General features: G+C 54.5%; 1 protein-coding gene across 1 annotated transcript in view; it reads right to left on the bottom strand.

Moving 5' to 3' along the window:
- Positions 1 to 8,983, bottom strand: part of SDK2 (sidekick cell adhesion molecule 2) — a 162,660-nt gene extending 153,677 nt beyond the window's left edge. Inside the window, 1 exon segment of the mRNA XM_065415586.1 lies at positions 8,905 to 8,983. Within this exon segment, the coding sequence (XP_065271658.1) occupies positions 8,905 to 8,983 (79 nt within the window).
- Between the last annotated feature and the right edge of the window lie 17,424 nt (positions 8,984 to 26,407).

Consider the following 26,407-nt stretch of genomic DNA (forward strand, 5'->3'; position numbering starts at 1 on the left):
ACCCCCTTCTTCCCCGAAAGCCACTTTTCCTCCGTGCCGCTCCGCACCAGGCCAGCGGCTCATGCGCCCGCCCACCTTAAATCAGAGACAGCGCTGCAAGGAGGGGGCCAATCCGGCCGGGCGGGGGCCGCGATCCGGCCGGGCAGCAGGGCCACTGGCGCAGAGCGGCCTCTGGCTGTCGTGGAGACTGGATCGGTGAACGACGCAGCCGGCTGGGCCTCTCCTGGGCACGCTGGGCCTGCCAGCTCGGTACAGTATAACCCTCCCCATGGCACTGAGGGGACCAGACGGGCATCCCCTGGCAAAGACCCACAGGGGTCTGTGTGTGGGGTGGGGGAGGGGGGACAGAGAGAAGCATCAGGGGCACAAGAGGGCTCAGCCTACGGGAAATTGTACTAAGCAGCAGCAAAAAATCGATACGACGCGGGAGGGTGAGATCTCAGTCTAGCGGGAAGCGAAGCTGAGGAAGGCTGCAAGCAGCAACCCCATCCCTGCCCTGGGGGACGGAGGAGCCCGGCACTGATCGGGGGTAGGGGGCAGCGCCAGAGTCACGGGGGTGGGGGGCACCCAGTCTTAGGGCAAAACCAGGCACTTGCCAGCAGTTCTGCTGCACCAGCGAGGGCGGATAATCGGCCCTTACGCCAGCTGTCCAAGGGCCCAATCGACCAACCCAGCGTGGCAGGGGCAGAGGAGGACGCTGCCTCGTGCGGCAAGCCATGCAAACCGGTGAGCGCAGCCCGGCTGCTGAAACCTCAAGCACCGAGACGGGGCAGAGCACATAGCAAGGGGAGGCGCTCAGACTATGGCAGCCAGGGCCAGGCAGGTACCTAGGCAGTGAGGCCTGCTGGGGAGTCCCCCCGGTCACCTCCTCCTCACGTGCATCCCCCCTCCCCAGCACAAGGGGCTGAGCCTAGTGCAGCTCTAGACCCAGGAGGCTGCAGTGCGCAACAGCGCCTCCCCATGGGCGCGGGAGGGACTGCAGGCCAGCAGGGAACGCAGCTTCTAGGCCAGCATCCTCCACAGAGATCCACATCCAGCAGCTAAACAGTCTCCATTTCACGAGCAAACTGGCTGCATCGCAAACCCGCCGCTCAGCCCGGGACCATCAGCTGCCTCTGCTCAGGCGAGCCCAGGCATGGACCAGCAGGCAGCACAGCAGGTCAGGACGAGGCTCGCTGGCAAAGCCACGTACAGGGCCAGCTAGCCCAGCTCCAACTCACGGCACGCCCGGCCCCAGCTCCAAATTCACAGCGCCGTTTGAGGGCAGCCCCTTCCCTGCAGGAGGGGGAATCTCTCCCCTTCGGTGTGGTACTAACCTGCCGGCCGGTGCTGATCTTACACAGAGGAACCTGCCTGCTGGGGGGTCCCTTCACCCAGACGGCAGGGCTGGTAGTGGACACTTTGGGGGGGTGCCTGCCCGGTAACTGGGCTGGGTGGGAGAACGTGGGGCAGGGAGGCGTTCGACAGGGACCCTTCTGCCTGCAACCCTGGCCTCGCTGCGGGCATAGCTGGTTCTACCCAAATCACCCGACTAATTCCGATTACTAACTTCCTGAGCCCCATCTGCCTATGGGTGGCAGGGGAAGGGGCCTCTCTCCCCCCCCCAGTTCAACCCCGGTAAAACAAGCGGACCCGGAGGGCAAGACATCGCAGTAGCCCGGAACCCTGAGTGGAGCCGGACGGCTAGGCGGGGGCCGGAGAGGGGGTAGACCAGCAAACATGGGTGTGCAGAGCCGTGGGGCGGCCCAAAGCCCGTGAATGCCAGAAGGTGCCTCAGATCCCGACTAATAAGCCCCTTTAGCCAGGGAGCTAGTCTGGTCCGCCCCCCCGCACCTCCACCACCAATCCTGTCTGGAGCCCTAAATCCTCCAATCCCTTGCAGGCCTGACCGCAGCAGTTTAAATCCCAAGAGTATCTTTGCCCTTGGGAGGGGTACCGCTGCTCCCTCCCCCCAGGACCGGGTGGGAGACAAGTCCCCATGCAGGGTTTGTCCTTAGATCAGCAGGAGGGGGGTCTGGCAGGGCTCCCTGCTGGATGGAATCAGATGAAAAGTTGAAATTTGCAAACAAATTCCCCCCTCTCTTTGCCCTCCCCCCTCAAATATTTTTTAGTGACATTTTGAAACATTTGACATCTTGCCAGGGGCTCCACCACGTCATCAGCCACAGGCTCTATTGCCCCGCCCGGCTGCCCAGCCCCGGCTGTTTCCGACAAGGCCTTTTGAGTCCTGGACAAAAGAAACTCTTGGGCCAGGAAAGGCTTGACAAACCAAGGATCGGACGTCCCCAAGGTGAAAGCGTCCCCTAGACGGGGAGACTAGGGGGCTCCATTTGTTGCAGAGCATCAGCGTGCCCGGAGCTATACAAACACAAGACCGAGGCCTCGCCCCAGGCACCTTGCCATCACAGCTTCAATCCTGCAATGGAGCCTGGCACTCAACAGGGCTCTGATCACGGGGTCAGGGCCTAAGTCCAACTCGGAGCTGCCGCAGGAGGCAGAGCAGATGCATCCTACGCCCTTGTCTAGCGCAGCTGGGCAAAGCCAGGCGGGGGAGGGGGAGGGGGTGCAGAGGCATTCCGTCCAGCACCCCGCTTCTTCAGATCTGTGACTGATTAGCCAGTGCCGAGCGCCGCATTCTGCTGAGTAATTAGCGAGAGGCCCTAATCAATACGTTATTTTTTGCTGCGGGTAATTAATAATTACATGGCACAGCCAGGCTATAATTAAACTTTCATTCCTTCTTCCTCAGGTGTCAGGGTGGTCTTTTGTTTTAGTGACGGCCGGTAAGAAACTCTTCACTCCTCTTTCCCGGGAGCTGGGACGGCAGAATCAGCTGCCGGTGCCGGGAAGCACCTCTGGGGCAGGAGTGATCCCTCTTTCAGCATGTGAGCGGTTTCACTTTTTCATTCTTTTCCTCCTTTGCTCTCGCTCTATCGATCCGTCTTTCTTCAGCCGGCTGAATCGACAGAGCGCACACAAAAGCACGCTGCTCACCTCGGCTCAATAGGAAGGTGCGGCGGCCACCCCCCCTCCACGCTTCCCACACTTGGGTCTGGGGGAGTTTGTGGGAGCACTAGGGGGCTGAAAGTTCCTGATACAGGTGGCAATTGACCCCCCCCCAGCCCCAGAGCACGGGGTGTAGGCACACACACAGCAACTCGCTACGCTGCTCGGTTATTTTCTTCCATCGTCAAACGTTATCGAACAGAATTTGGTGCCCAGACACAGCCCCGAAGAACAAAGGCCTCGGGTTCCTGTGAGAATGGGTATGGGCTCCCCCACACACCACTCATGATCCAGAGGGAGGCGCTTCCTCGCAGGCTTCTCGTGTTCTTCGGCTTCTCTGCCCATCAGGGGCCCGGCTGCTGTCAGCTACTCACCGGGACAACCCAGCTTGCTATGTAGGTGGATGTGAAGCAGCCATCAGCTGGGAACAACACTCAGCTGAGCTGGATTGGACCACGGCTCCACTTCACTCCATCCCCGGGACCCACACAGCTCACCTGGGCAACACCAAGACTGGGAGCCCCAGGGAGACTGCCTGAAGATGCGCCGCTCAGCCCCGGGGGTCACAGTCAAGGTAAGGGAGTGCAGGCAGGCGAGATTCAGCCAGGCATTCCCCAGAAGGGCTCCAGCGGGCATACGAGAAGAGCCTGAAGGACACGGCCCTTTGCCACCAGAAACGAGCCGAAGCCGGAAGCCCAGCTCCAAACCCCTTCCACTGTGTGTTGGGCGGAGGAGGGGAGAGGGCCGCTGCTCAGAGCGGAGCATCTGGCATGGTTCTGGGCCCAAGTCGGTGGGGAAGAGCAGTTTCCAGTTCGGATGCGGCTGGCATCACACGGGGTTTGGCCCAGCCGCGAGTTGAAGAGTCAGACTGTGACCTTGTGAGGTTTCTCCCACTTGGAACCAAACTCTCATGACGGCTTGCAAGGTTTTAGTGGCTTCATGCTCCAACCTCAACCTCCCCTGGATCCTACACTGCCTCTCTTAGCCTGCAGCGTGCCCATGTTGGCTCCAGCAGGACTCCTCACAGCAGCCCCCACTGGAAATCTGTACATACCTTGGAGCTGCAGTTGCAGTCTCTGGGGCCCAAAGCCCCCTTGGGGGTCTGCTCCAGCAGGCTTCCCTCTCCCCTTCTTCCAGCTACACTCCCAGTGCATTGCCTTGGGCTTCTTTACCGGCCTCTGGGGCGAGTAAGGTGGCTTTCATCCCTGGCAGCGCTCCACTGCTCTACGGATGCCATGAGGTTACCCTGTGCTCACAGCATGAAGGAGATGGCAAGGAACAAATCTCTGCATCGGGATACCGCTACACCCAGATCCCTGAGCAAGCCCCAAGTAACCCAGCTCCAACCACCTGCTAGTAAAAATCCAACCCGGTCGCAAAGGGCCAGTGCCCCAAGAGAGCCCTGCGCAGAAAGGCCAGTGCTGCAGACAGCGAGCGTTCCCCCACACGGCCAGGCTCTCCTCTGTCACAGCTCAATGACCCGGCAGCTGCCCTGGTGAAGCGGAGGTATTTTGGACGGTTACTGAAGTATTTTAAAAATAAGGACTGTCTAAGCCTCACAGCCAAATTCTCTCCCATCCCTCCCCCAATTGTTCTATTTACTGAAGCTCACACGTATTTATACCAACTCATCCCCGGAATTAAATATGAAAAGTTCAATTCATTAAACAATAGGTTTGGGGGGGGAAAGGGGAAAACCAAACAAACAAGCAAACCCCCATCACCACTTTTGACCCAGACCTGTTTAAACAAGGCAAAACTATGCACCTAAACCAAACGTCACGCTCTGTACAGAGAACCCCCCAGAGCCCTTAAAATAAACAGGAGGCAAGTTCATAATGCCAGGAAATAGTTCCAAAGGCAAAGAACAAACGCAGCAGTAGGGAACCTGGAAGACAGAGATTCAAAGACAAGGAGATGAGAAACTCAGAGAGAGAGTGAATCAATCAAAGAGACCTTCACAGCTTCCGACACAGGGACTGCCTGTATAATATACTGCCAGTTTATATGTTATGTTCTGAACTTAATTACTGAGAAATTATAGCGCCGGTGCTAAGGAGAGGCAGTGGATGGGGAGTTTGAAGCCAGGGGCAGAGAGGGCTTTGGCTCCATTTGCTGCTGAAAACGATGGCTATAAATTTAGAGGGAGAGTATATTATAGCCCTGGAATACTGCCTGTCTCAGGGAGGGGTTCAGAGGCCTCCTTACCCACCCGCATCCCCTTCTACAGGCCGGATCCAGTGCAAGCGACCTCCCCTTGTCAGAGATTCCCCAATCTGTCTGATCACACCCAGCACACCCATAACCTGGGGCAGGGGTCGGCAACGTTTCAGAAGTGATGTGCCGAGTCTTCATTTATTCACTCTGATTTAAGGTTTCGTGTGCCAGTAATATATTTTAACGTTTTTAGAAGGTCTCTTTCTATAAGTCTATAATATAGAACTAAACTATTGTATGTAAAGTAAATAAGGTTTTTAAAATGTTTAAGAAACTTTATTTAAAATTAAATTAAAATGCAGAGCCCCCCGGACCGGTGGCCAGGACCCGTAGTGTGAGTGCCACTGAAAATCAGCTCGTGTGCCATAGGTTGCCTACCCCGGATCTGGGGGATGCGAAGTGCGGCTACAGAGCTGTTTAGAGTCAAGCAGTAATACAAGATCTCAGGCAAATCTGTTACATGGATCAAGATGCTTTAACACACGTGTGCATCCCATGTACCTTCCATGGATGTACAACTGTGTACATCAGACACCCTCCTCCTTTCTATCCCTCCCTCCTGCCTATCTCACAGTTGCTGGCGCAAGGGGTTCTCCTGGGCAGCTCCCACCGCCTGGACCAGCCATCCCATAGCACACTCTGCCTATAGATTCTCCCCCTCATTTGAAGCCTGGGCTGAAATCATACGACATCCCCCTTGCACCTGCAGAGAGAGAGACTCCCTAACTGTTACTGGGATGCAGTCAGCCCAGAAGATGCCATGCAAATCCAGCATGCCTAGGCAGGAGATGAACCCCAGAGTTAGCAGCTTAACCCCTGGATTCTTTGCAACCTAACGTGGCTGTTGAGCAAGGAGATTCTGTACTTCCTCAAAGTCCTAATTAATGAAAGGACAAAAGAGCTCTGCCAGCGAAAGCCGCCTTTCCCCTCAGCCCGGCCTTCCCAGCATCCAGGGCCTGGCATTGCTCCCCGCTCATGAACTCGCACTGTACCTTGGAGAACCAGGCAACTATTTATACAGCCCGTTCAGATAACCGAGGCAGCTGAAAATAGGCTCCACAACACATAAGCATCCTGGAGGCGATTAGCTTATCAGAGGGGCTGGCGCTGCCCCTAGTATTAGCTCACTGAGCACTGCCTCGAATCCCCTTTAAACTGCAGCTCTAATTTACTTACATTACTGCAGCTCAACGGGTACAACTCCAGCCAGGGGGAGGGGAGAGCAGGGGGGTGGACAGACGGACAGTGTAGGAACACATATCGCAGGCTAGCCTTTTAACAACACAAGCGTGCAGCTTCTCAGCAACCGGTGGCAAGCTCAAGCCCCCAGACTCCGAACGGGGCCTCTCGAAGCAAGGGGTGGAAATGCATTCCAGGGCGGTCACCCCGTCTAATCCCAGGATGCACAGATGGTTAATCTTAGCAGAAGCCTCATAGCACGGACACAGGAATTCAAGAGCGGGAATAGGATGCAACAAAGGCAGTTGCCATCCACCTACCCAGCAAGCTTATGTAGCATTTTACTGCACAACCCACCTTCCCCATTATAGGTATTTATAGCTCTGCCTTCCCTCGCCCGATGCCTCCCTTCCTGCCCCTATACGGTTTCCGTTAAGATTCAGCCTGCCTGCCTGTCTGTGCCGGCTAGGGCTACTGTTTCAGCTCTGCCTATGCCGATGCTTCTCTCTGAACAAGACTCTGCTATCAGGAGCTGCCAGTTCTCACCAGACCTTGGAAGAAAAGAATAAAGTTGGGTTGTCGGGGGTCCCCCCCCTCCTTTCACCCCCTACCTAAAGGAACCGTAATAAGCTTCCAGGGTTCAGTTGGCCACATTCTCCTGTCTCCTGAATGTAAATCTCTCCTGGCTGTATTGTTATCTTGGCAGGTCTTGAGATAGGAAGAGAGAGAGAGTAAGGTGCTTGGGAGAGATACACACAATGTAAAGCAGCTCCCAGTCATTTCAAGCAGCTGTTTGGATAGCTAACCAAATATCCGATCCCTTTCCAAAAGAGCTTCTGAAACTTTCCAAGGGGTGAGCTCTGGGGAGGGAGAGAGGCAACCACCTTCCTTAGTGCTCGGCAAGGGACTTCTTCAGTTCCACGTCAGACAATCAAATATTCAAAGGTGCCTTTTTTGAGTGGCTTTTTCTCCAAGCGTGTAGCCCCCTGGAATGCCCAACTTTCTGATTCCAGCCACAACATCCGACCAGGAGCCTGCTTTTCAGGTCATGGCTGGTGTAAACAGGGCTTCGCAAATCAACACTTTTCTACAGATGCATCTCCACATCCCCATACAGTTCGTTGATTTCACACAGTTAACCATTTCACGTGGCTGGAACCAGATAGAAGGATCTGCAGCCAGCCTGGGGAAACGACCAGTGCGCATCTACTCTGCATGGCATGTAAGCAATCAACTAAGGAAGCCAGCCACGAGAGGCAAGCTCTGGAAAAGTCTGCGTGGGGCAGGGTTTCATGCCCCCCCCCAAGCCATTATATGGACAAGCTTTGCCTTGCTCCTGCTGCTACCACTATTAACAACACGCCCACCTGTAACCAGCTAGAAACCTTATCTTCAGGCAACAGATTGGAGGACCTAGGGAGATGGAGGTCACAGTTTCCAGTACAAAGCCAGTTTGTTTAAACCATTAAAGACCAGCATACATCAGAAATCATTATCTATAGATATATATACACAGAGTATACACATTAACATACAACTCCTCCCCAGCAGGCACACTTAACTCCTAAATAACACCAAGGTTTGGGGGGACAGGAGGAATAAGGAGAGAGAAATCACAGGTTTCACACGTTGCCCTATTCTGCTCTCTTGCTTCCTCTCAGCTATCTGCAGGAGCCCCAAGCACACTCAATTCCACCCTACACAATCAAATTTTAAAAACCCCAACACCTTTGACCAGGCCCAAGAGAGCAAACCCAGAGCCCCGCGGGGCACAACATCCTGTCTGGAAAGGGCTCCTCGGCTCAACGCTACAAATGTTGCACCGGGTTTTCATTTTTTGACGGTTAGTCACAACCTGGCTGGCTAGCTCTGAGCCAGGCAGAAAGATGCGTCTCCCCCACGCCACCCCCACCCGGGGCCTTTATATTCAAGTTGGGTTTCACGTTTTTTTTTTTTAATTCTCTCTTTTCTCTTTTCCAAATCTTTGTGGCTCCAGTCCCAGGACTCTGCAGCCGCCCCCCCCCCCCCCTCCCATGTCTCCTTTCCCATCCCTCTGAGCTCTTGATTTATATCCACAGTCTCCATCATGCAGACACAACTTTCCATAACCGGTTGCTCCTCCTCTCCATCAGCAAGGCGAGGTCCCCTCCTCCTTCCAGAATCAACGCAGAACATTGTTTAAAACAAGCACCGGGGCCAAACGCTGCCTGGACAAGAAACTCAAACGCCTGGGGAAAGGGGCATGGGGAGGGGACATCCCCAGAGATTCAATCAGCACATAAAAGAGACACCTCCACAGAGCGGCTGAGCACAGGGGGGGCTGCGCGTCTCTTGAGCTTTCGGTAACATCAAAGTCAATCCCACAATTAAAAATAATGAACCATGCAAAAGCAGGGCTCGGGTTCCCTGAGCGCTCCCAGGCTGCTCTATGCCCAGTGGGGGCTGGTCTGGAAAGGGCCCCCTCTCCTCCCCACCCCCAGGGTCGTGCCCCCTCCGCTTTACCTTGAGCCCCGGCGCCGGGGGTCCCCTGGAGAGCGAGGAGGATGCACAACAGGGGCTGCCAGCGGCCGCCCCCTGCCATGGTCTGCGGGGGGGCGGGAAGGGAACTTTCCCCGACTTTTATAATCCTTTCCCCGGTCCGCGCCGCCGGCTCGGGCTGCTCCTCCCGCCCGTACAAAGTCTCGCTGGCTGCGGCAGGCAGGCTCCTGGGGCGCCCCGAAAACCAGCCGCCGACCCCCGGGGAAGGGGGCGATCTTAAGGAAAACGGCCCATCCGCGCTGTCCTCGGCCCGCAGCCGGCGCCGCCCAACCACCGGGCGAGAAAAGGCTCCGCTCCCAGTTCCCGAGGCGGGTGGGGGGGTCTGGACACGTAGCCCTGCCTTGACTTGTCCGCACGAGGTCCCGCCTCGGACCGGGGCTCGGCACCGCGGGGATCCCCCGATTGCTCCAACGGGGGAAGCACAAGGTCCCCCCGCGCCCAGCCCCCGCTTCGCAGGGCGCCCCAAGATGGCAAAGCCCCGGGGCGTGGGGAGCCCCCCACCGCTGACACGCGGCAGTTTTATCCACTCGTGGCGAAATCCGCGCTCCGCATCCAGCCAGAAAAGTTTTTTGGGGGGGGAGGGGAGCGCTCCCCCTTCCCCCCTCCTTAGCCCGCCAGCGGAGCGATCCCCATGGCCGGTGGCTTCGGGCTTTTCCTCCTGCCACCCGCGCTCCCGGAGCCCCGAAAGGTGCCCGAGGGCGGCGAGGCAAGGTGGGGAGGCGGGCGCGCTCCGGCTCTGCCTGCCGCCGCCTGGGGTGCGCTGCTGCCCGGCTCCCGCCTCTCCGGCTCGCTCGCCCTTCTCCTCGGTTCTCCGGCGGGTGCCGCCGCTCCGTGCGCGGGCAGCGGACTGAGCCGAAGCTCTGGTAGCAGCAGAGCCGCGAGCAGTGGGGGCAGCCTCAGCCGGGGGAGGCGGGGAGACGGAGAGGCGCACAGCGCTACCCGGTGGCCAAGCGTGGAGAGGGCGCGGGGCGTGCGCTTGGAACGAGTCTGGGGCCACCGCCGCTGGGAGCTCAGAGGTCCCTGGGGGGGGTGCTGCCTCCTCAGGGCCTGGGCTTCCCCTTCAGCCCCAGCCGGGCTGCAGGCAGCGCCCAGGGCCATGCGCGGTCAGCTTTCCTGCAAAGCAGGGATGAAACTTGTCCCCCACATGGCGCAGGGCTGATAAAACTGACGTTTAAAAACACTAACCTATCCTTGCAACGAAGCCCGATGCCAACTTTGTCCACATATCTATTCAAGTGACACCATCATAGGTCCTAACCACATCAGCCACGCCATCAGGGGCTCCTTCACCTGCACATCTACCAATATGATGTATGCCATCATGTGCCAGCAATGCCCCTCTGCCATGTACATTGGCCAAACCGGACAGTCTCTACGCAAAAGAATAAATGGACACGAAGCTGACATCAGGAATCGTAACATTAAAAAACCAGTAGGAGAACACTTCAACCTCCCTGGTCACTCAGTAACAGACTTAAAAGGTGGCAATTTTGCAACAGAAAAGCTTCAAAAACAGACTCCAAGGAGAACCTGCTGAGCTTGAATTAATATGCACACTAGATACCATTAACTTGGGTTTGAATAGAGACTGGGAGTGGCTGGGTCATTACACAAATTGAATCTATTTCCCCACGTTAAGTATCCTCACGCTGTCTAAAATGGGCCATCTTGATTATCACTACAAAAGATTTTTTTTGGCTGCTAATAGCTCATCTTAATTAATTGGCCTCTTACAGTTGGTCTGGCTACTTCCATTTTTTCATGTTCTCTGCATGTATATAGATCTTCTTACTATGTTCCATTCTATGCATCTGATGAAGTGGGCCGTAGCCCACGAAAGCTTATGCTCAAATAAATTTGTTAGTCTCTAAGGTGCCACGAGTACTCCTGTTCTTTTTGTGGATAGGGCTGCTACTCTGAAACTGGTGGTGTAAAAAGGCTGGCAGCGCCTGTAAAGGGGGAGTTTTATCATTTGCTGGTGCGGCTTGGCAATTGAATAAACCAGGGGAGCCAGCCTGCAGCAGTCCTAGAAACAGCAACAGGAGGCAGGGATTACGTTTTGAGCCTGCGCTAGTCGGGGATAGCTTCTGTCCTTTCTTTTCCAATCGTGCGTGGAGGGTTGCTGGGTTGTTTTTTTTAATCCCTCTACTTTAAAAAAACAACATTAAAATTCACAATTAGCCAGTGGAACTCACTGCTTGTTAAAGAAGCCAGCTTAAAAGGATTTAAAAGAAAAGCTTTAGACATATGCGAGTTAATAGCTTCAAAATACTCCAATGACTCAGGTCCCAGTCTTGCAAGGGGCTCTGTGGTCCACCCACAGCAGGATTGTGGGACTTTGCCTGTAAACCCAGCCACTAGCTTATTTCGTGTTTGTACAGCTCCATGCACAGTAGATGTGACTGTGACTTCTGGACACTACTGTATTATAAGTAAGTAGTAGTAGTCGTCCATTGTAAGCAATGGGGACAATATTGCCACAATTCTCATCTATGACTACACATATGACTCTAAAGTCTGAACCCTGATGCGCAGAGTCGGCCGCGGGGAGGGCATGGGAAGTCCCTGGCCATGATGTTTGATGATGCAGCTCTGTGGCACCTTTCACATGCAGCTTGGAGACGATTTTGTTGGTCGGCTAGAACCTCTGATCTTATCAGAGACCGCCAGTGAGTCCTTGTCTGAGCCGTTTGCTCGAATTCTTTGGGATTGAGGCCAGCCAACTGGAGACTGCTCTTCAAGTTATCTTTGAAGTGCCTATACAGATGTCCCTTCTTTCTTTTGTCCTGCCTCAGCTCCCCATACAAGATCTGGGACGATTTAGTTGGTGTTGATCCTGCTTTGAGCAGGGGGTTGGACTAGATGATCTCCTGAGGTCCCTTCCAATCCTGATATTCTATGATCTGTTTTGGGAGGCAATGGTCTTCCATTCTGATGACATGACCGGTCCATCTGAGTTGTGCTCTCAGTAGCATTTCCTCAATGCTGGTTGTGTTTGCTCTTTCAAGGACCTTAATATTGGTCACTCTGTCCTGCCAGCGAAGGCGCATTATTGAGCGGAGGGAGCGCATGTGAAATTGCTCAAGCTGTTTAATGTGATGTCTATAAAGAGTCCGTGTCTCAGAACCGTACAGGAGAGATGTCAGGACCACTGTGTTGTAGATCTTCAATTTGGTGGAGGGATGAATGTTGTGTTGGTTAAGGACTTCTGCTGGGAGTCGACCAAAAGTAAAGTAGTAACTAAGTAAACAGGATAAACTCCGAACAGGAATATCAACCCTCATGTTTCATGAGAAAAGCAACCACTTAGTGCTTGTGTTTAGGAAGAAATACATACACATCCATACCAGGGCCGGCTCCAGGCACCAGCTAAGGAAGCAGGTGCTTGGGGTGGCCAATACAAAGGGGCGGCACTCCGTCCGCTACTGGGGCGGCACGTCCGGGTCTTCGGTGGGAATTTGGCGGCGGGTCCCTCAGTCCCTCTCTTCTTCTTTGAGCTGCCGCCGAAGTGCCGCCAAAGAATGGAGCGGCGTGATTGAGCTGCCGCCAAAGAGCCGCCGATCGGCTTTTTTTTTTTCCCCCGCCGCTTGGGGTGACAGAAAACCTGGAGCTGGCCCTGATCCATATGGACATAACTTTCCAAGACTGAGGTTTCCCCACTTTCCACTGAAGCATGGGGTACAGGACTAGATTCTCTCCTATGCAGACGCCGGGTTCTGTAACCAGAGGATAGTCTCTGGACCTAGGGTAGCGAGGCAGTGCAGAATGCCCTGCAGATGTTGGACTGGGCACTCTTCCACCACAAGTTACTGTCTGTGCGACGCTGCCCTGCCATCACAGTGTGGGGAGGAAAGCAGGCCAAGCCGGTGCACAGCTGTAAAACTCTGGTCAAGCCACAGAGTAGCCTGTTGAGCTTGACCCAGGAACTATGATCCAATGGACTAGAAGGCAGGTGCAACGACGGACTCCAGAATTTATTTGCTGTGTTCGACTCGTTCTCCCCCATGCTTCCACTCGGGCAGCACCGATCACCCACGCACAGAAAAGGGCCGTAGCACTCTTGTCTAAGAGCGCGTGAGTGACCGGAGCAAAGGCTGTCGGGAGATGAGCCGGGGTGTCACACCCCAGACCACAGGAACGGAATTCCTGTCCTGAATGCGAGCAGGCACCGGAGATGTTCCCTGTCTGAGAATGGGGCATAGATAATAGGTTAGGTTCATCTGTCGCAGTTCTCCAAGCAGACTTAAGAGCAACGGCATCTCGCTGAAGGTCTGGTGGAGGGATGGATGCCAGCACGTACAGACAGGCGGTCGGGGTGTAGTTCAAAAAGCCACTAATAATACAAGCGAGTCTCCTGCCTTCGCAAGGAGCCCCCTGCCAGGAGTGAGAAGCAAAGCTACAGTAGACAAAAATGGGAGTTCAGGGGCTTGAGGGATCTCTGCATTGGTCTGGTCTGGCAATTGTTATGGTATTAAGGAAGAAGGATAGTCCAGTGGTTGGGGTTACTCCTATGGGAGACCCGTGATCAGTTCCCTGCTCCGCCACAGACTTCCTGCGTGACCTCAGGTGAGCCACTTAGTCTCTCTGTGCAATGGAGGTAACGGCCCGGCCCTATCATCCTCGGAGACCCCTGGAGCCTAATCAGAGAGGCTGGAACGATGTAGTCATCACCCGGAGTGACAGGAAATCCCAGGCCTGCAGACAGTGGGGGCACTAAAGCTAGTGCCGACCATTCCCTTCTGAAACGATCAGACAGGATCAAGTGACCATCACCCCCGCCCGGTTTGGTTTCAATTCTATGTCTGGGTTTGGTGCTGGTGACTAAAGCAATGGGGCTACGCAGAACCAGACCCAGGTGTGTCCGTGCTGCCCGTGACTCCTGCTGATAACAAAGTGACGCCTCCTGGGATCAAGGAGCGCACCAGCTTCTGTGTCATGGAAACGGGCGCAAGCCTCGCCCCCTACCCCACAGCTCGTCAGCTTTACTGCTGCAGCACAGGCCTCTACCACCTGAGCTAGAGGAGTAACTCCATTAGCCACTAGCAGTAGTAGACTGTTATCCTCTAGTAGACCAGCCACTAGAGGGGGACATAACAACCTGCTGAGCTTGCTACACAAGCTGTCCTAGGTCATTCTGCATAAGCCTTTCCAGGATCAAGGCCTTGTTCCGGAAAGAATAGGAACCCCTGTCCCCAGGGCTCTAATTCTCTCTCAATGCAAGTATTGGGCTCACCCCAGAACTCTGGAACCGCACCTGCCCAGCATCCTCACCTTCCAGGCCAGGCGTTGGGGCCATTTTATGTTTAATTAACCTTGGAACTGTAATGTTTTGGACACGCAAACCAGCTCTGATCAATGCTGTGTGGCTGCGTCACCTGCCCTGACCTGGGAACTGCACTGGAAGGGGGAAATGCAGGCGTCGGAATGTGCCAGTCAAGAGGCGCAGGTAGTTTCTGGCTGTTCTGGGACTTTCTGTAGAAATCTTCCCCTGGGTGAATCCCACAAGAGGCCTCTGCCTCCAGCAGCAGCACTACAGAAGAGGGATCAATGTACAGTTCCCAGTCCCAGAGGAGTATCTGAATCCTTGCACAGGCTCCCCGGGGCTAACAGTGCATCCAGCCAGCTCGGCCGGAAATGTAAGATCTTAAACCGGGGGGAAGGAAGGCAGCCGTCTCCCTAATGACCAGTTAGCTCTTGTGTAACCCATGTGGCATGTGGCAAATGGGCTGACTGTACGCTATTTGCAGGTTTCAAAGCTGTTATTTTGCTCTTTGCTTGAAGAGGGCGCATCAAAGACAAACCCAAAATACTTTGCTGGGTTTGAATTAAAACTTCTCCCAGAAACCGAGGCAAGTTACAAAAAAGATGAAGGGTTTATTTGAAATGGAAAAATCTTCCCTGACATGCCAGACACTCTGGGATTTGCCGGCCTGTGATACTGGAGGGCAACACAGCAACAGAAATGGATTTCCTTTTCCCACACCCGAACTCCCAATCTTTCTGCTTTGAATACAACCCAGTGTCCCCCTGCTATTTAAAACAATGGTTCTCAACCAGGGGTACGCTGGGGGTACGCAGAGGTCTTCCAGGTGGGACATCAACTCATCTAGAGATTTGCCTAGTTTTACAACAGGCTACAGAAAAAGCACTAGCAAAGTCAGAACAAGCTGAAATTTCATAGACAGTGACTTGTTTATACTGCCCTATATACTATACACTGAAATGTAAGTACAATATTTATATTCCAATGGATTTATGTTATAATTAGATGGTAGAAAGGAGGAAGTAAGTGATTTGTCAGTAACAGTGGCTGGGACACTTTTGTAATTTTATGTCCGATTTTGTAAGCAAGTTGTTTTGAAGTGAAGTGAAACTTGGGGGTCCCGCAAGACAAATCAGACTCCTGAAAGGGGGACAGTCGTCTGGAAAGGTTGAGAGCCGCTGATTTAGAACACCAGCCAGCCTGGCTCACTAACATTCATAGGGGTTGTGGTATCGTGTCAAGAGGAAGAGAGACCAGCATGGGACACAGACAAACATGCTTTGTATCATCTGTGTGATCTTGGATGTATAAACAGAGGAATTGCGAGTAGCTGCAGGGAGGTTCTATTATCTCTGTATTTGGCACTGGTGCGACCGCTGCTGGAATCCTGTGTCCAGTTCTGCTGTCCGCAGTTTACGAGGGATGGTGATAAATTGGAGAGGGCTCAGAGAACAGCTATGAGAAAACCTGCCTTATGGTGATAGACTCAAGGAGCTCGGTCTATTTAGCTTAACAACGAGGAAGTTAAGGAGTGGCTCAAAGTACCTATATGGGAAATAGAAATGTGATAACAGAGCTCTTTTCAAGCTGGCAGACGAAGGTCTAATGGGCTCCCCTGGATGGAAGTTGAAGCTAGACAAATTCAGACTAGAACAAAAGCATGTTTTTAGCAGCGAGGGTAATTGACCATTAGAACAATTTACCCAGGGTCGTAGGTGGATTCTCCATCACCGGATATTTTTAAGGCCAGATTGGATGTTTTTCTAGATCTGCTCTGGTTCAAGCAAGAAGGAATTCAGAGAAATTCCTAAAAAAGTACTAATCTCTTGTTTCAGACCCCCCGGCTCACAAGGCCTGTTGTAGACCAAATGGCGCCCCCCTCCCATTTGTCAAACTTTTGAATATCTTACAGCACCCCGAGCCTGGTGACCCCAGGCAGTCGCTTGAGTCGCCTGCCCCTTAATCCAGCCCTGTCTGCTCATTAGGGTCAACCTCTCCTTCCGGTTAAGGAGGGCTAGATGTGACAATCCCCAGACTGAGGTGTGCTGCTGCTGCCTAGGCAGTTCCAAAGGCTCCTTGAGATGGGGCTTGTCCCCCGTGCCATATTTTTAATGGGATCATTCCAATTTCAGTGCCATTCCGCCTCCAAAAAAAACCCCAAAAACCAAAAACAACCACACTTGCGAGGCCTGCAAAACTTGCATCACAACCTTGCGACACGCTGGTGTCGGGATGCAAGGGGACAACGTTGTTGCCCGGCGCGCCTTAGCAGCGCACTAGGGGGGGTCAGATGCAACTCAAGGCGTCCCCAAGGCTCTGCCTTACCCGTGCTCGCAGCCCTGTGCCGGGCCGGAGAGCTGAATCAGGGTCCCAGGCATGGCGCTGATAACTCCAGGCTGCTTAAATGGAGGGAAATTATCCGGCTAGAGCCCGTCGCTCCATCAGCCTCCCTCTGGCTTTCCCAGGCATGTGCACCCCCCACTTGCTCTCATTACAGTCACCATGAAATTAAACAGCGGGGGCACGTCTGGGGGAGGGGAAAGGGACATCATTATACTTTGTCCTACACAAAGAAAGCAGCAGCTCATGACCCAGGTTTGGAAAGTGCCTTTTGAAGGAAGCCCTGGAATGATACATTAAGGCCCTTTGCAGAGAACACTTTAACCTTGGAGCCCCAGGAGGCACAAATCAAGCTCTGTTAAGATAGCCGAAGCGTATATTTGCTTCTTTTTATTTAATCTTTCATTCGGCCTTTCGTTTCAAACAGAACAGGAGCTGGAACAGCTTGTTCAGAGACAAGCTGCAGCATGCGCTAGCCTGCAGTTCATTGAGGCTCCAGACAGGGAAGAGTTTGGAAGATATTGCCTGCCATTGTGGTAGGGTAGGGTGCGGGGGGGAGTCAATAGATACAAAATCCGTTCTCTCCGGCTCTCTAGCTCCCGGGCTGTGCTCTTGTGACGCTAGGAAGCAATACTGAGCGTTATTGAGGGAGGTTTCTTCTCCACATGACGGCTATTCCAGCTCCCCTACAGAAAGGCTGTGCTTAGTGGATTTTTCATTGCACTGGTGCAGGGTGGAACCCTCCAGCCACAATCAGGGGGAAAGGCACCCGGGGAAAGAGACTCGGGTTCATTCCTCAGCTCCGGCAGAGACTCCCAGCGTGACCTTGCGCAAGTCACCCCAACTCCCAGGGCCTCGGCTCCGCCCAGCTGTAAAACGGGGAAGATAAACCCAGTATCGCCAATCCCAAGGGTTCAGAAATCATCAGACGCCCCCAAAATCACGAGATGTTCAAAATATAACCAGTGTGGTTTTCTTTCCTTTGCTGTCTGGTTTGATCCTGGATGTGGGACAGGGTTCTGAGCTTGTCCTCACAATCGCGAGGGCGAGAAACTTCCTTTTATAAAAACACTTCGAGATTCATAAGAACATAAGAATGGCCCTATTGGGTCAGACCGAAGGTCCATCTAGCCCACTGTCCTGTCTACCGACAGTGGCCAATGCCAGGTGCCCCAGAGGGAATGAACAGAACAGGGAATCATCAAGTGATCCATTCCCTGTCACCCATTCCTAGCTTCTGGCAAACAGAGGCTAGGGACACCATCCTTGCCCATCCCTGGCTAATAGCCATGGATGGACCTATCCTCCATTAATTTATCTAGTTTTTTTTTAACCCTGTTATGGTCTTGGCCTTCACAACATCCTCCAGCAAGGAGTTCCACAGGTTGACTGTGCGTTGTGTGAAGAAATACTTCCTTTTATTTGTTTTAAACCTGCTGCCTATTCCCCTCCTGCCCCCCCCCCCCCAAAAAAAGTCACAGGAAAAAACCAACTATCACAAGACAAGATAAAATGACACAAACTGGCAAGTTGTCTGTTTCATCTGGGAGCTCTCTAGGGGAGGGGCCGTCTCCCCCTGTGTCCATGCAGCACCCGGCACAATGGGGCCCTGATCTCACTTGGGGTCTCTAGATGCTACTACAATACAGATAATCAGATGAACCAAAACCCCGCCTGATGGACACAGTACATCGCATGGGGATCAGTTTCCCCAGCACGGAAGAGTGAAAGGTGGAGTGGACGCTTCTGGGATTAGAACACGCTACAGGAGGGACTAGATTCTGCAGTGGTGAATGCAGAGGCATCCATTGACCCTGTGGTTTGCTCTAGCTCCCATGCCAATGCACACTGCCCAGCGTGACCACATGCAAGCCCGGTCTTGGACCAAGCAGTCCTGCCGCTTTGGGGAATCTGCCACAAGCAGTCACCCCACCCCACAGTCTTCTCCTCATGCCACTGACTGGTTTGGAGAAACTAGCTGTCCGTGTTCCTATTTGAAGGGACAGCCCCTTGAAAAACCATTTATTTGCCGTTTTCCTCTGGCCCCACCCCCTGAAAGCTCTGGGGAGTCATGAGCCAGTTTTCATTTTTCGGCTTCCTACCAGCCACAGGTTCGAGCTACACCTGGGATTGGACATTCCAGCCCATGCACCTTTTGGATAATTCCTGAATTTCGGAACAGCGAAGGAAAGAAAAGAAACAGCCACTCCCAAGGATCCCCCCCCCCCACACACACACACCCAGTGTGGGGGGCCGGGAACAGCCGAGCAGTCGCATGTACCCATTTGGGAATGCTGGTGGCATGCTTTGAATTTCCTCTGACTGCACTGTCGTGCCTCCGAAGGGACCCCTCTAAACTAATTGTCGCAAAACAGAGGCTTATGTTAAATAATTGAGGGCTTAAAAGAAAACCAAACAAAGAAACCACAGAGAAAAAGATAACAACAACATGTTTTAAACATCTTCTTTGGATACCAAGTCAAATGCCAATTTCCTTTCCCCTGGGCCAGAACTGCCCACCCCAGACAGACGCCCTAAAAGCTTCGGTGCCAATTAAGATCTACCTTCCACCCTGAAATGAGATTGATCCGCGAGTAACTGAATTCTGCAGTCATCAGCGCCAGGCGCAGGGGAGCTCAGCGGTTTAGTCTTTCTCCAATAGCTAGAGCTAACATGCCGGGGGGCAGGTGGGAGGGGGAAGAGAAACCACTTCAAGCCCACAGGATTATTCCTGGATCACCTGCTGGGGCAGGAGGTCAGAGGAAGCAGTCTGTTAATGATTACAGCCCCAAGGGGCATCATTTCAGAGGGCACCGGCTAGGGTCAGGCTGGCTCCCGGTCTCATCTCTAATAAGCAGGGCTGACAACAGGTGCTGGTTCGACACACGTTCACTGTTTGTCTCATGTCCCCCTCTAGTGACAGATCCTCATCGAGGAGAACAGCCCACTGCTGCTGCCAGCGAACGGAGACGCTCCTTTTGCTCCAGCGGTAGGTGACTGTGCTGAAGGGGAGAGGTTCGAACTCTGCCGATGACCCCCACGGGCGGTTATCACACCAGCTGCGTGCGCGGTGCCGCACAGGAGCCGAGAGGCAGATGGACGCAGGAGACGTGACGCCCTGGGAGCACCATTCAACAAAGCAAAAAAGTGAGTGATCAGCTCCCTTCCCATGAGCATCAGAAATTAAAACCTGGAGGGACAACCAGATCCTGCAGCCCGACCTCCTGCCCCTTACGCACTACACCTGACAGCTGGAAGGAGACCAAGGTCTTGCTGCCCTCAGGAAACTGAGCTATGACGGGACCCACACAGAGAACAGGAGGGGCTGAGGGTCACTAATGTCCAAGGCCATGCAAACCGATTAAGTGAGATGAACCCAGCACCCAACCTGGGCCTCACGCTGGAGAGGAAGGTGACACCCCCCCCCCCCCAGGCCAATCTGACCTGGGGGGAAAATCCTTCCTGATCCCACACGTGGCGATCAGCTAGATCCTGGCACATGAACAAGAACCAGCCAAGCACCAAGCTCGATGCCAGATCCGAGCCCTGGGCCATCCCGCCCACTGTGTCCCATCTCTGATGCATCAAGGAAGAGGACAGTCTAGGAGAGACAGGCATGAGGGCAAGGAGGTGGCTTGGGACAGCAGGGTGGGGAGAACACGCCAGGCACAGGGGGCAGCATGGGAAGCAGGCACAGACCTGAGCTGGGCACAGCATCTGGCTTTACGAGCCATGCCCTCACCCAGCAGAGAAGGGAATCTGCCCCCTGCATTAGTAATGTTGCAAGAAAGGCCCTGGCCGGGGAATAGTCTGGCCCATCATCGGGGATGCCTTTGGATTTAGGGGCTGGATTTTGGATTTTCAGAGACACTTGGGGGCTTATTTTCAGAAGGGCTGAGCCCTGGCAGTGACTTCAGCTGGGTGTCGAGCGCTCCGCATTTCCAGCAAGCTGGAGGTCCCCAGACAAGTGCCACTCAAGAACCCTGGCCAGACGGCTTGGCATTCTGCACCACCTGGTCCTGAACGCCCCAAGGCAGAAGCCACCCCACCCCCACAGCCCTCTTGAGCTCGGACAAGCAACGGATGTGCCCCCCAAGGTGGGATGTAGGGAAGAAATGGGGGCAGCGGGGCTAATACACCAAATCTCCTGGGGGCCCGGGCTGAGAGCAACCAGCTAGACCTGGGCGTGGGGCTTCCAAGAACCTAGAACTTCCCCCCGATGTGATATAACAAGGAGATCTGGACACAGCATCCACTGGCGTCTATGAGGGCTGCTCCTTCGCCTTCCCCGGGTACGTGGGGGTGCCAGTGCTCCCGCCAATAGCTTGCAAAAGGCAGCAGGACACGTCTAACCATAGAGCTATCGAGTCCCATTATTGGCTCTTCTCAATATTTATTTATTATCCCTCCAGGTCAGCAGCAACCTTGGACTTGCCTCATTCGATAGCCACCTGGCAGGCCGATTCATCTCCTCGCTGCCCTTGGCGCCCGTCAATATCTGCTTAGTGTTCAGCTCTTTCAATGTCAACGCATAGTCAGCCGAGGAGCAGGGAGACGCGCATGCGCGCGCTAGCCCGAGCCCTTCCTCAAACAGAGGCCTGGCGCCGGAGAGCACAGTTTAAAACCGATGACGCTCTTGGCAAACCAGGAATAAGACGTCTGAAACTCAGGAAATGACAGAACTACAGCAGCAAGCCGCTCGCAGCTCTTCCGGGCACTCCTTAAGAGGAAGCCCGCGCCCACACGGCGACGCAAGAGAACACAGAGCGGAGAGGAGGCATTTGGCGGAATAGCCCCGCCAGCCGGTGCAAGATCTCGCTAAAACCAAACCTGCCTCCAGGCCTTTCAGAAACAAACTCCCTGGCCCGGGGAGGAAGCTGGGAAGATACCACGCTGTGAGGCAGTGGCTTGGAAGTTAGGAGCGATCCAAGGGGACAATCGATTTTCCAGGCACTCAAACCAACACACATCTAGTAGGAGGTACAGAGCCCACGATGGGCTGAACGCCGCCCCGGCAGCCTGCAAGGCGCTCCGAGAGGAGCTGATTGAAAGGAAAAAGAATACCAGACATTAATCCACCTAGTGATCCCCTCCCTGGGGAAGCAGGGAACAATAAGAGCATTCGCTACCGAACAAACACACCCGTCCTCCCCCCAGTGCGTCAGGCACCAGCCCTCCCCGAGGCCCACTCTGCAGCTCAGCGAGAACACCCCACGCAGCCCCACAGGCTAAGCGAAGGCCGGGCGGGGGCGCTCTCAGCTAGACCTCGGTGATGCAGACCAAGCATGACGCGCCCGGCTCAGGGCAACGAGGCTGGGAGTCAGGGAGGCCCCATGTGCCCCTGGGAGCGCTGTTCTCCCCTGGGGAGTGGAGCCGCCTAGCTCCAAAGGCTCTTTGACAATCGCCGAGGTGGGCAGGTCTCCAAAGAGCTTTACCACCAAACGGAAGGGCAGGCTGGCTCCATCATGCCTGGGACTCAAATACACCCTGAGTGCAAGTTGGTCTCCTTGGGAAGAGACCAGATGGCACCGGAAGGGTCACATGGGCGTACAAGGTCTCCCCCACCCCATGCCATCAGCAACTCAGCAGAGCTTTCAGGGCCAAAGCATGCGCACCCCCAGCGAAGGGCGCTCGATAGACAGCAAGACCCCAATCCTGCACGCTGCCCCATGCGGGCCGCCCCTGTCCCCAAGCACAGCCCCCCGACTGTACCAGGGTTCATCTGAACAGAGCAGGACCTATAAGAACACAAGAGCGGCCACACTGGGTCAGACCAATGGCCCATCTAGCCCAGTATCCTGGCTTCTGACAGTGGCCAATGCCAGAGCTTCAGGGGGAGCGTATAGAACAGGGCAATTATAGCGTAAGCCAGAAATCTTCCCCTCCCAGCTTCTGGCAGTCAGAGGCTTATGGTCTCCCCCAAGCATGGGGTTGCGGCCCTGACCATCTTGGCTAATAGCCATCGATAGACCTCTCCTCCATGAACTGACCCAGTTCCTCTGTGAACCTGGTTAAAGTTTTGACCGAGTGCCACTGTCTGCCCTCTCTCCTTGCTCGGGGTAGGAGAGGTTACACTTCAACGTTAGAGATTAACTGTCGGCAGATTGGCCACTCCGTCGTCCTGCCCCGCTCCGTGCAGCACACAGGCAGGGCCGGAGCAGCTCCAGGCGAGGGTTGGGTTGCGTTCAGGGACCGCGCACCTATTGCTGTCGCCTAGAGGCCCATGCCAACCATGTGAAACCGGGCGGGGCAGCTCCAAACCAGACCACCGGGGGGAGCTGTTCACCGGGGCTCCCTGGTGGGGGCGCACACGAAGGGGTGAGGGCAGGCAAAGCTGCATGGGAACAAAGAGAGAAGGGAGGGATTCTTGGGAGCTAATGGGGTGAGGTAGGTGAGGCCATTAAATGGCACTGAAGGGGGGGGGGAGCCCGTTTCAAGGGGTGCAGGGATACGGAGGCCGCAGGAGAAGTGTCTGCTTCAGTCAAAGTTCTGATCAGCTTCCCAAGTGGCTGCTGGCAGGTCCAGCTAGTCCTCCCAACCGCCCTGTGCAACAGCTTCCAGCCCCAGACACCCAGGGCGGGGCCCCGGGCTCCAGGAAGGAGCCCCCAGTTATCACGGCAGCCCCACATCCCTGGGGGAAAGAGCGTTTAGAAAGCACGTGGAGATGCGGAAGGTCTCATCTCTCAGGGCGGAAGTCTGTTACCACTACCGTCAACCTCCAGTGTCTTTCCCATTAGGGGGCTCGGAGTCAGAAATCCTTGTTTGGAACATCGGCTCTCACATGCCCTCGCTCGTACAAACAACCTAAAGCGGCAGCTGCAGGATTACGAGCAGGGCCGATTTGTTATTATTATACAAATACTTTTTGAACCCAGCACAAATTCTTCCAGATCCTGGCAAAAAATTCCTCCCAGCAGCTCCAAAATCACAGACCCGCTGGCCTTCTCCTACCTGCCCCCGGAGACCTGAGTTTTCCTTACTGTGCTTGGAGGAAAAACCACCCCCCCCAGAATTAACCCCAAGGCAAGTCAGGGGTCTCCCATTGTTCAAGTAACAAAGAAAGTGTGACCACTGGGGTAGTGACCTCCTCTGCCCACCTGCTTGTGGCTCAGATGTCTCCCCTAGAGTTCCACAATCCACAGTCCAGCCCCCCCAAATTCCCAGCCTGGCATATTTACTTGTTTTTGAGCTGGGTGCAAGCTTTTCTCTGCAACCACCAGGGCTGGAGAATTTGTTTTCTTTTTTTAAATAAGGAAGGCTGAGATGCTCACTTCATCTCCGGAGCTCCGGTTTTAAAAGAAGCCATCACCAAATATCGCCACAGCTGGCAACCCCGAGCTTTGCTCAGCTACCGCCTCAGAGACCAACACTCGGCTTTCTTCGAGCCAACCCCCGCAGCTGGATTAGTGGCAGTGAACAGCTTTTTGAAAAGGGCTGAGTTCTCCCTCTCAGCAGCCCCCTTTGATGCTGGGACAATGGGCTTTTTAGTTGTACCTGGGCCCAGAAGCAAGAGCAAATGGCTCCAATACGTCTTAGGAACACTTGCCAAAAGACACTTGGGCTTTTTATAGCATGTCACTGTTTGTTGCTATAAAACCATATTTTTAACAAACTGTCCCCCGGCAGCCCTGGACTCAGCCCACGCCCAGGCATGGGGAGGGGAGAGCTGGCAGGCAGCCTGGAAGCGAAGACTAAAGAGCAGTTTTAAGAAGTGGTGTGAATGGAAAAGACTCTTCCCCGTTTCCTGCTGGGCACACCCGCCTCCACACGGCTGCAGCTCCCTGCGGGCTGGGCCCAAGCCCCAGATCTGAAAGAAGGGCCCAGCTCAGAAAAGAAAACAGCAATTTCCCCCTGGAGCACATCCTGCCTGGTGCAGATCCAGCTAACAGCTCCACCCTCTGCACAGGTGTGCCAGAGGCTCAGGTAATGAGCAGCACAGGTGTGCCTTTGAAAAATTTCCTGCCAAGGCTTCCCTGAGTCTGGCTGGCCCCAGAGACTACAGTTCAGCTGGCCTAGCTGGTCCCTGTGGGATCATATTGGCCTACAGAGCAGGTTCTGCAAAACCAACAAGCCCTCTGCGGTTTTACAAACTCCAGGCGGTTTCTTTAAAATTCCCAAGGAAACAGTCTTGTTGTCTGGCTTCAAACTTTCCCCTTTAACATTTCTTACCCCATCACCATAGCCTCGTGCTAGTGTCTGAGAGCTGGGACATTACACCCTGTTCAGTCCTACGGGCAGCAGCAGGCCTATCTAGCACTCGCTCACCCCACCCCCTCTGATATTGGGGTGATTGTCAGGGGAGGGACTGGCACAAAATGACTAGAAACCTCAGTGACACCCCCAGGTCCGCAGAATTGCCCACCCCAAATGCTCAAAAATAATCATCACCCCCCCCCACCCCAAATCCTGAGATTTGCTAACAAGTCCTGAGATTAAAAAATAAATCAAGTCTGGTTCTTTCGATTTGTCTCCTGTGGGTTTAGGGGTCACATGTTCAAGCTTTTCTCCACAACCTCCAGGTCTAGAAACTTACTTCTTGTTTTTAAAGGAGAGCGGAGAGTCTCTCATCATCACAGAGCTCCCGGAGCTGGGTCTCTAATTGAAACCCCAGCTCTTGCGAGGCTACAGTAAAGCCACACGAATTGGCAGCCTGGGGTCTGCCCATTGCCTGTGCTGACAAATGGGGGAGGGAATTTGTCTCTTAGAAACGCGTCTTTGATCGGCCTGAATCCCCCTGAGCTGGGGGTCGGATTAGCCTGAGACTAGGGCTATGGGCAAAGCTTCACCCAGAACGGCACCTCTAACCCCTCGCTTCACCACTGCGATGCACCTGACTTACCCACGGGCTGCCAGTGTCATGGGGCGATTACTCTGCTCTCACTGGCCTGGGCCTTCTGGATCCCAGACAGCCCTGAGGGGAAGGCAGGGCTGTTTGCCAGTACAGCACATCCCGTCCCCGTCTCCTGCCGTACCCCACACGTACACATGGCTGGACCACACACCGGGGGCTAAGTCTGCTACCGGCTTTGGGCTACCAGGGCAGTGTGGCGACGACATGTCAGAAGTCTTTACGGGAGCATAAATTGCCCCCGGCCCAGACGTAGCATGCCAATTGTGCTTCGGCAGCGGAGGAGAAAGCAGGGCGTACGGGAGACTCCCGTGGTATTCGCACACCAGCCGGCACCGAGCAGGCCTGCCTCTCCGCATCAGCGTCACACAGCTCAGGAGGGGCACGGCCCCTCCCTCTGTAATGAACCTTGCGGATCAAGACTTTATTTTTCCCCCCAGTGTCCTAGAAGCCCCAGTGTTTCCTTGCACCATGCGTCGGGGCTGGGATTAGAAAACTGCAAAGAAATCCCAGAAGTGGCCAGCAGTCCTTTCGCAAACACCTCTCAGCAACATCGCCCGCACGTCAGGAGAGTGACGGGAGATTGACCCCAGACAGCGTTATTCTCTTTGACAGAGATCAGCGCTCGCCCGCTCGCTCTCCTTGCCGATTACATGTGGGTCAGACATTTGCATGACTGTTAACTCCTGATCGGCCAGCGTGGGAAGGGTCTTCTCACATGGTTTGCGCACAGCCTGGTCCCAAGACAAGATACTTCCCAGGGGGCGAAGGGGAGTGGATGGCTCAGAGAATTAGGAAGGAGAGAGAAGGGATTCAGTCCGATGGAAGTGCCTAACTCACTCTGGCTGCGGTGAAAGCCCCAGCCCCGGAGCCTTCCACCTTTAAAGTCTACATGGAAGGAGTTTGGTGGCTCTCAGTCCGGTCCCCAGTGGACCGGTGTCCACATCACACGAACTGGCATCACAGGCGAGAGCAGCGCAGCCTGAGGCCTGAATTCACAGCGGATGGAAACAGGA

The sequence above is a fragment of the Emys orbicularis genome, chromosome 13 (assembly GCF_028017835.1).
Source record: "Emys orbicularis isolate rEmyOrb1 chromosome 13, rEmyOrb1.hap1, whole genome shotgun sequence".
In the NCBI taxonomy this organism is placed as follows: Eukaryota; Metazoa; Chordata; order Testudines; family Emydidae; genus Emys; species Emys orbicularis.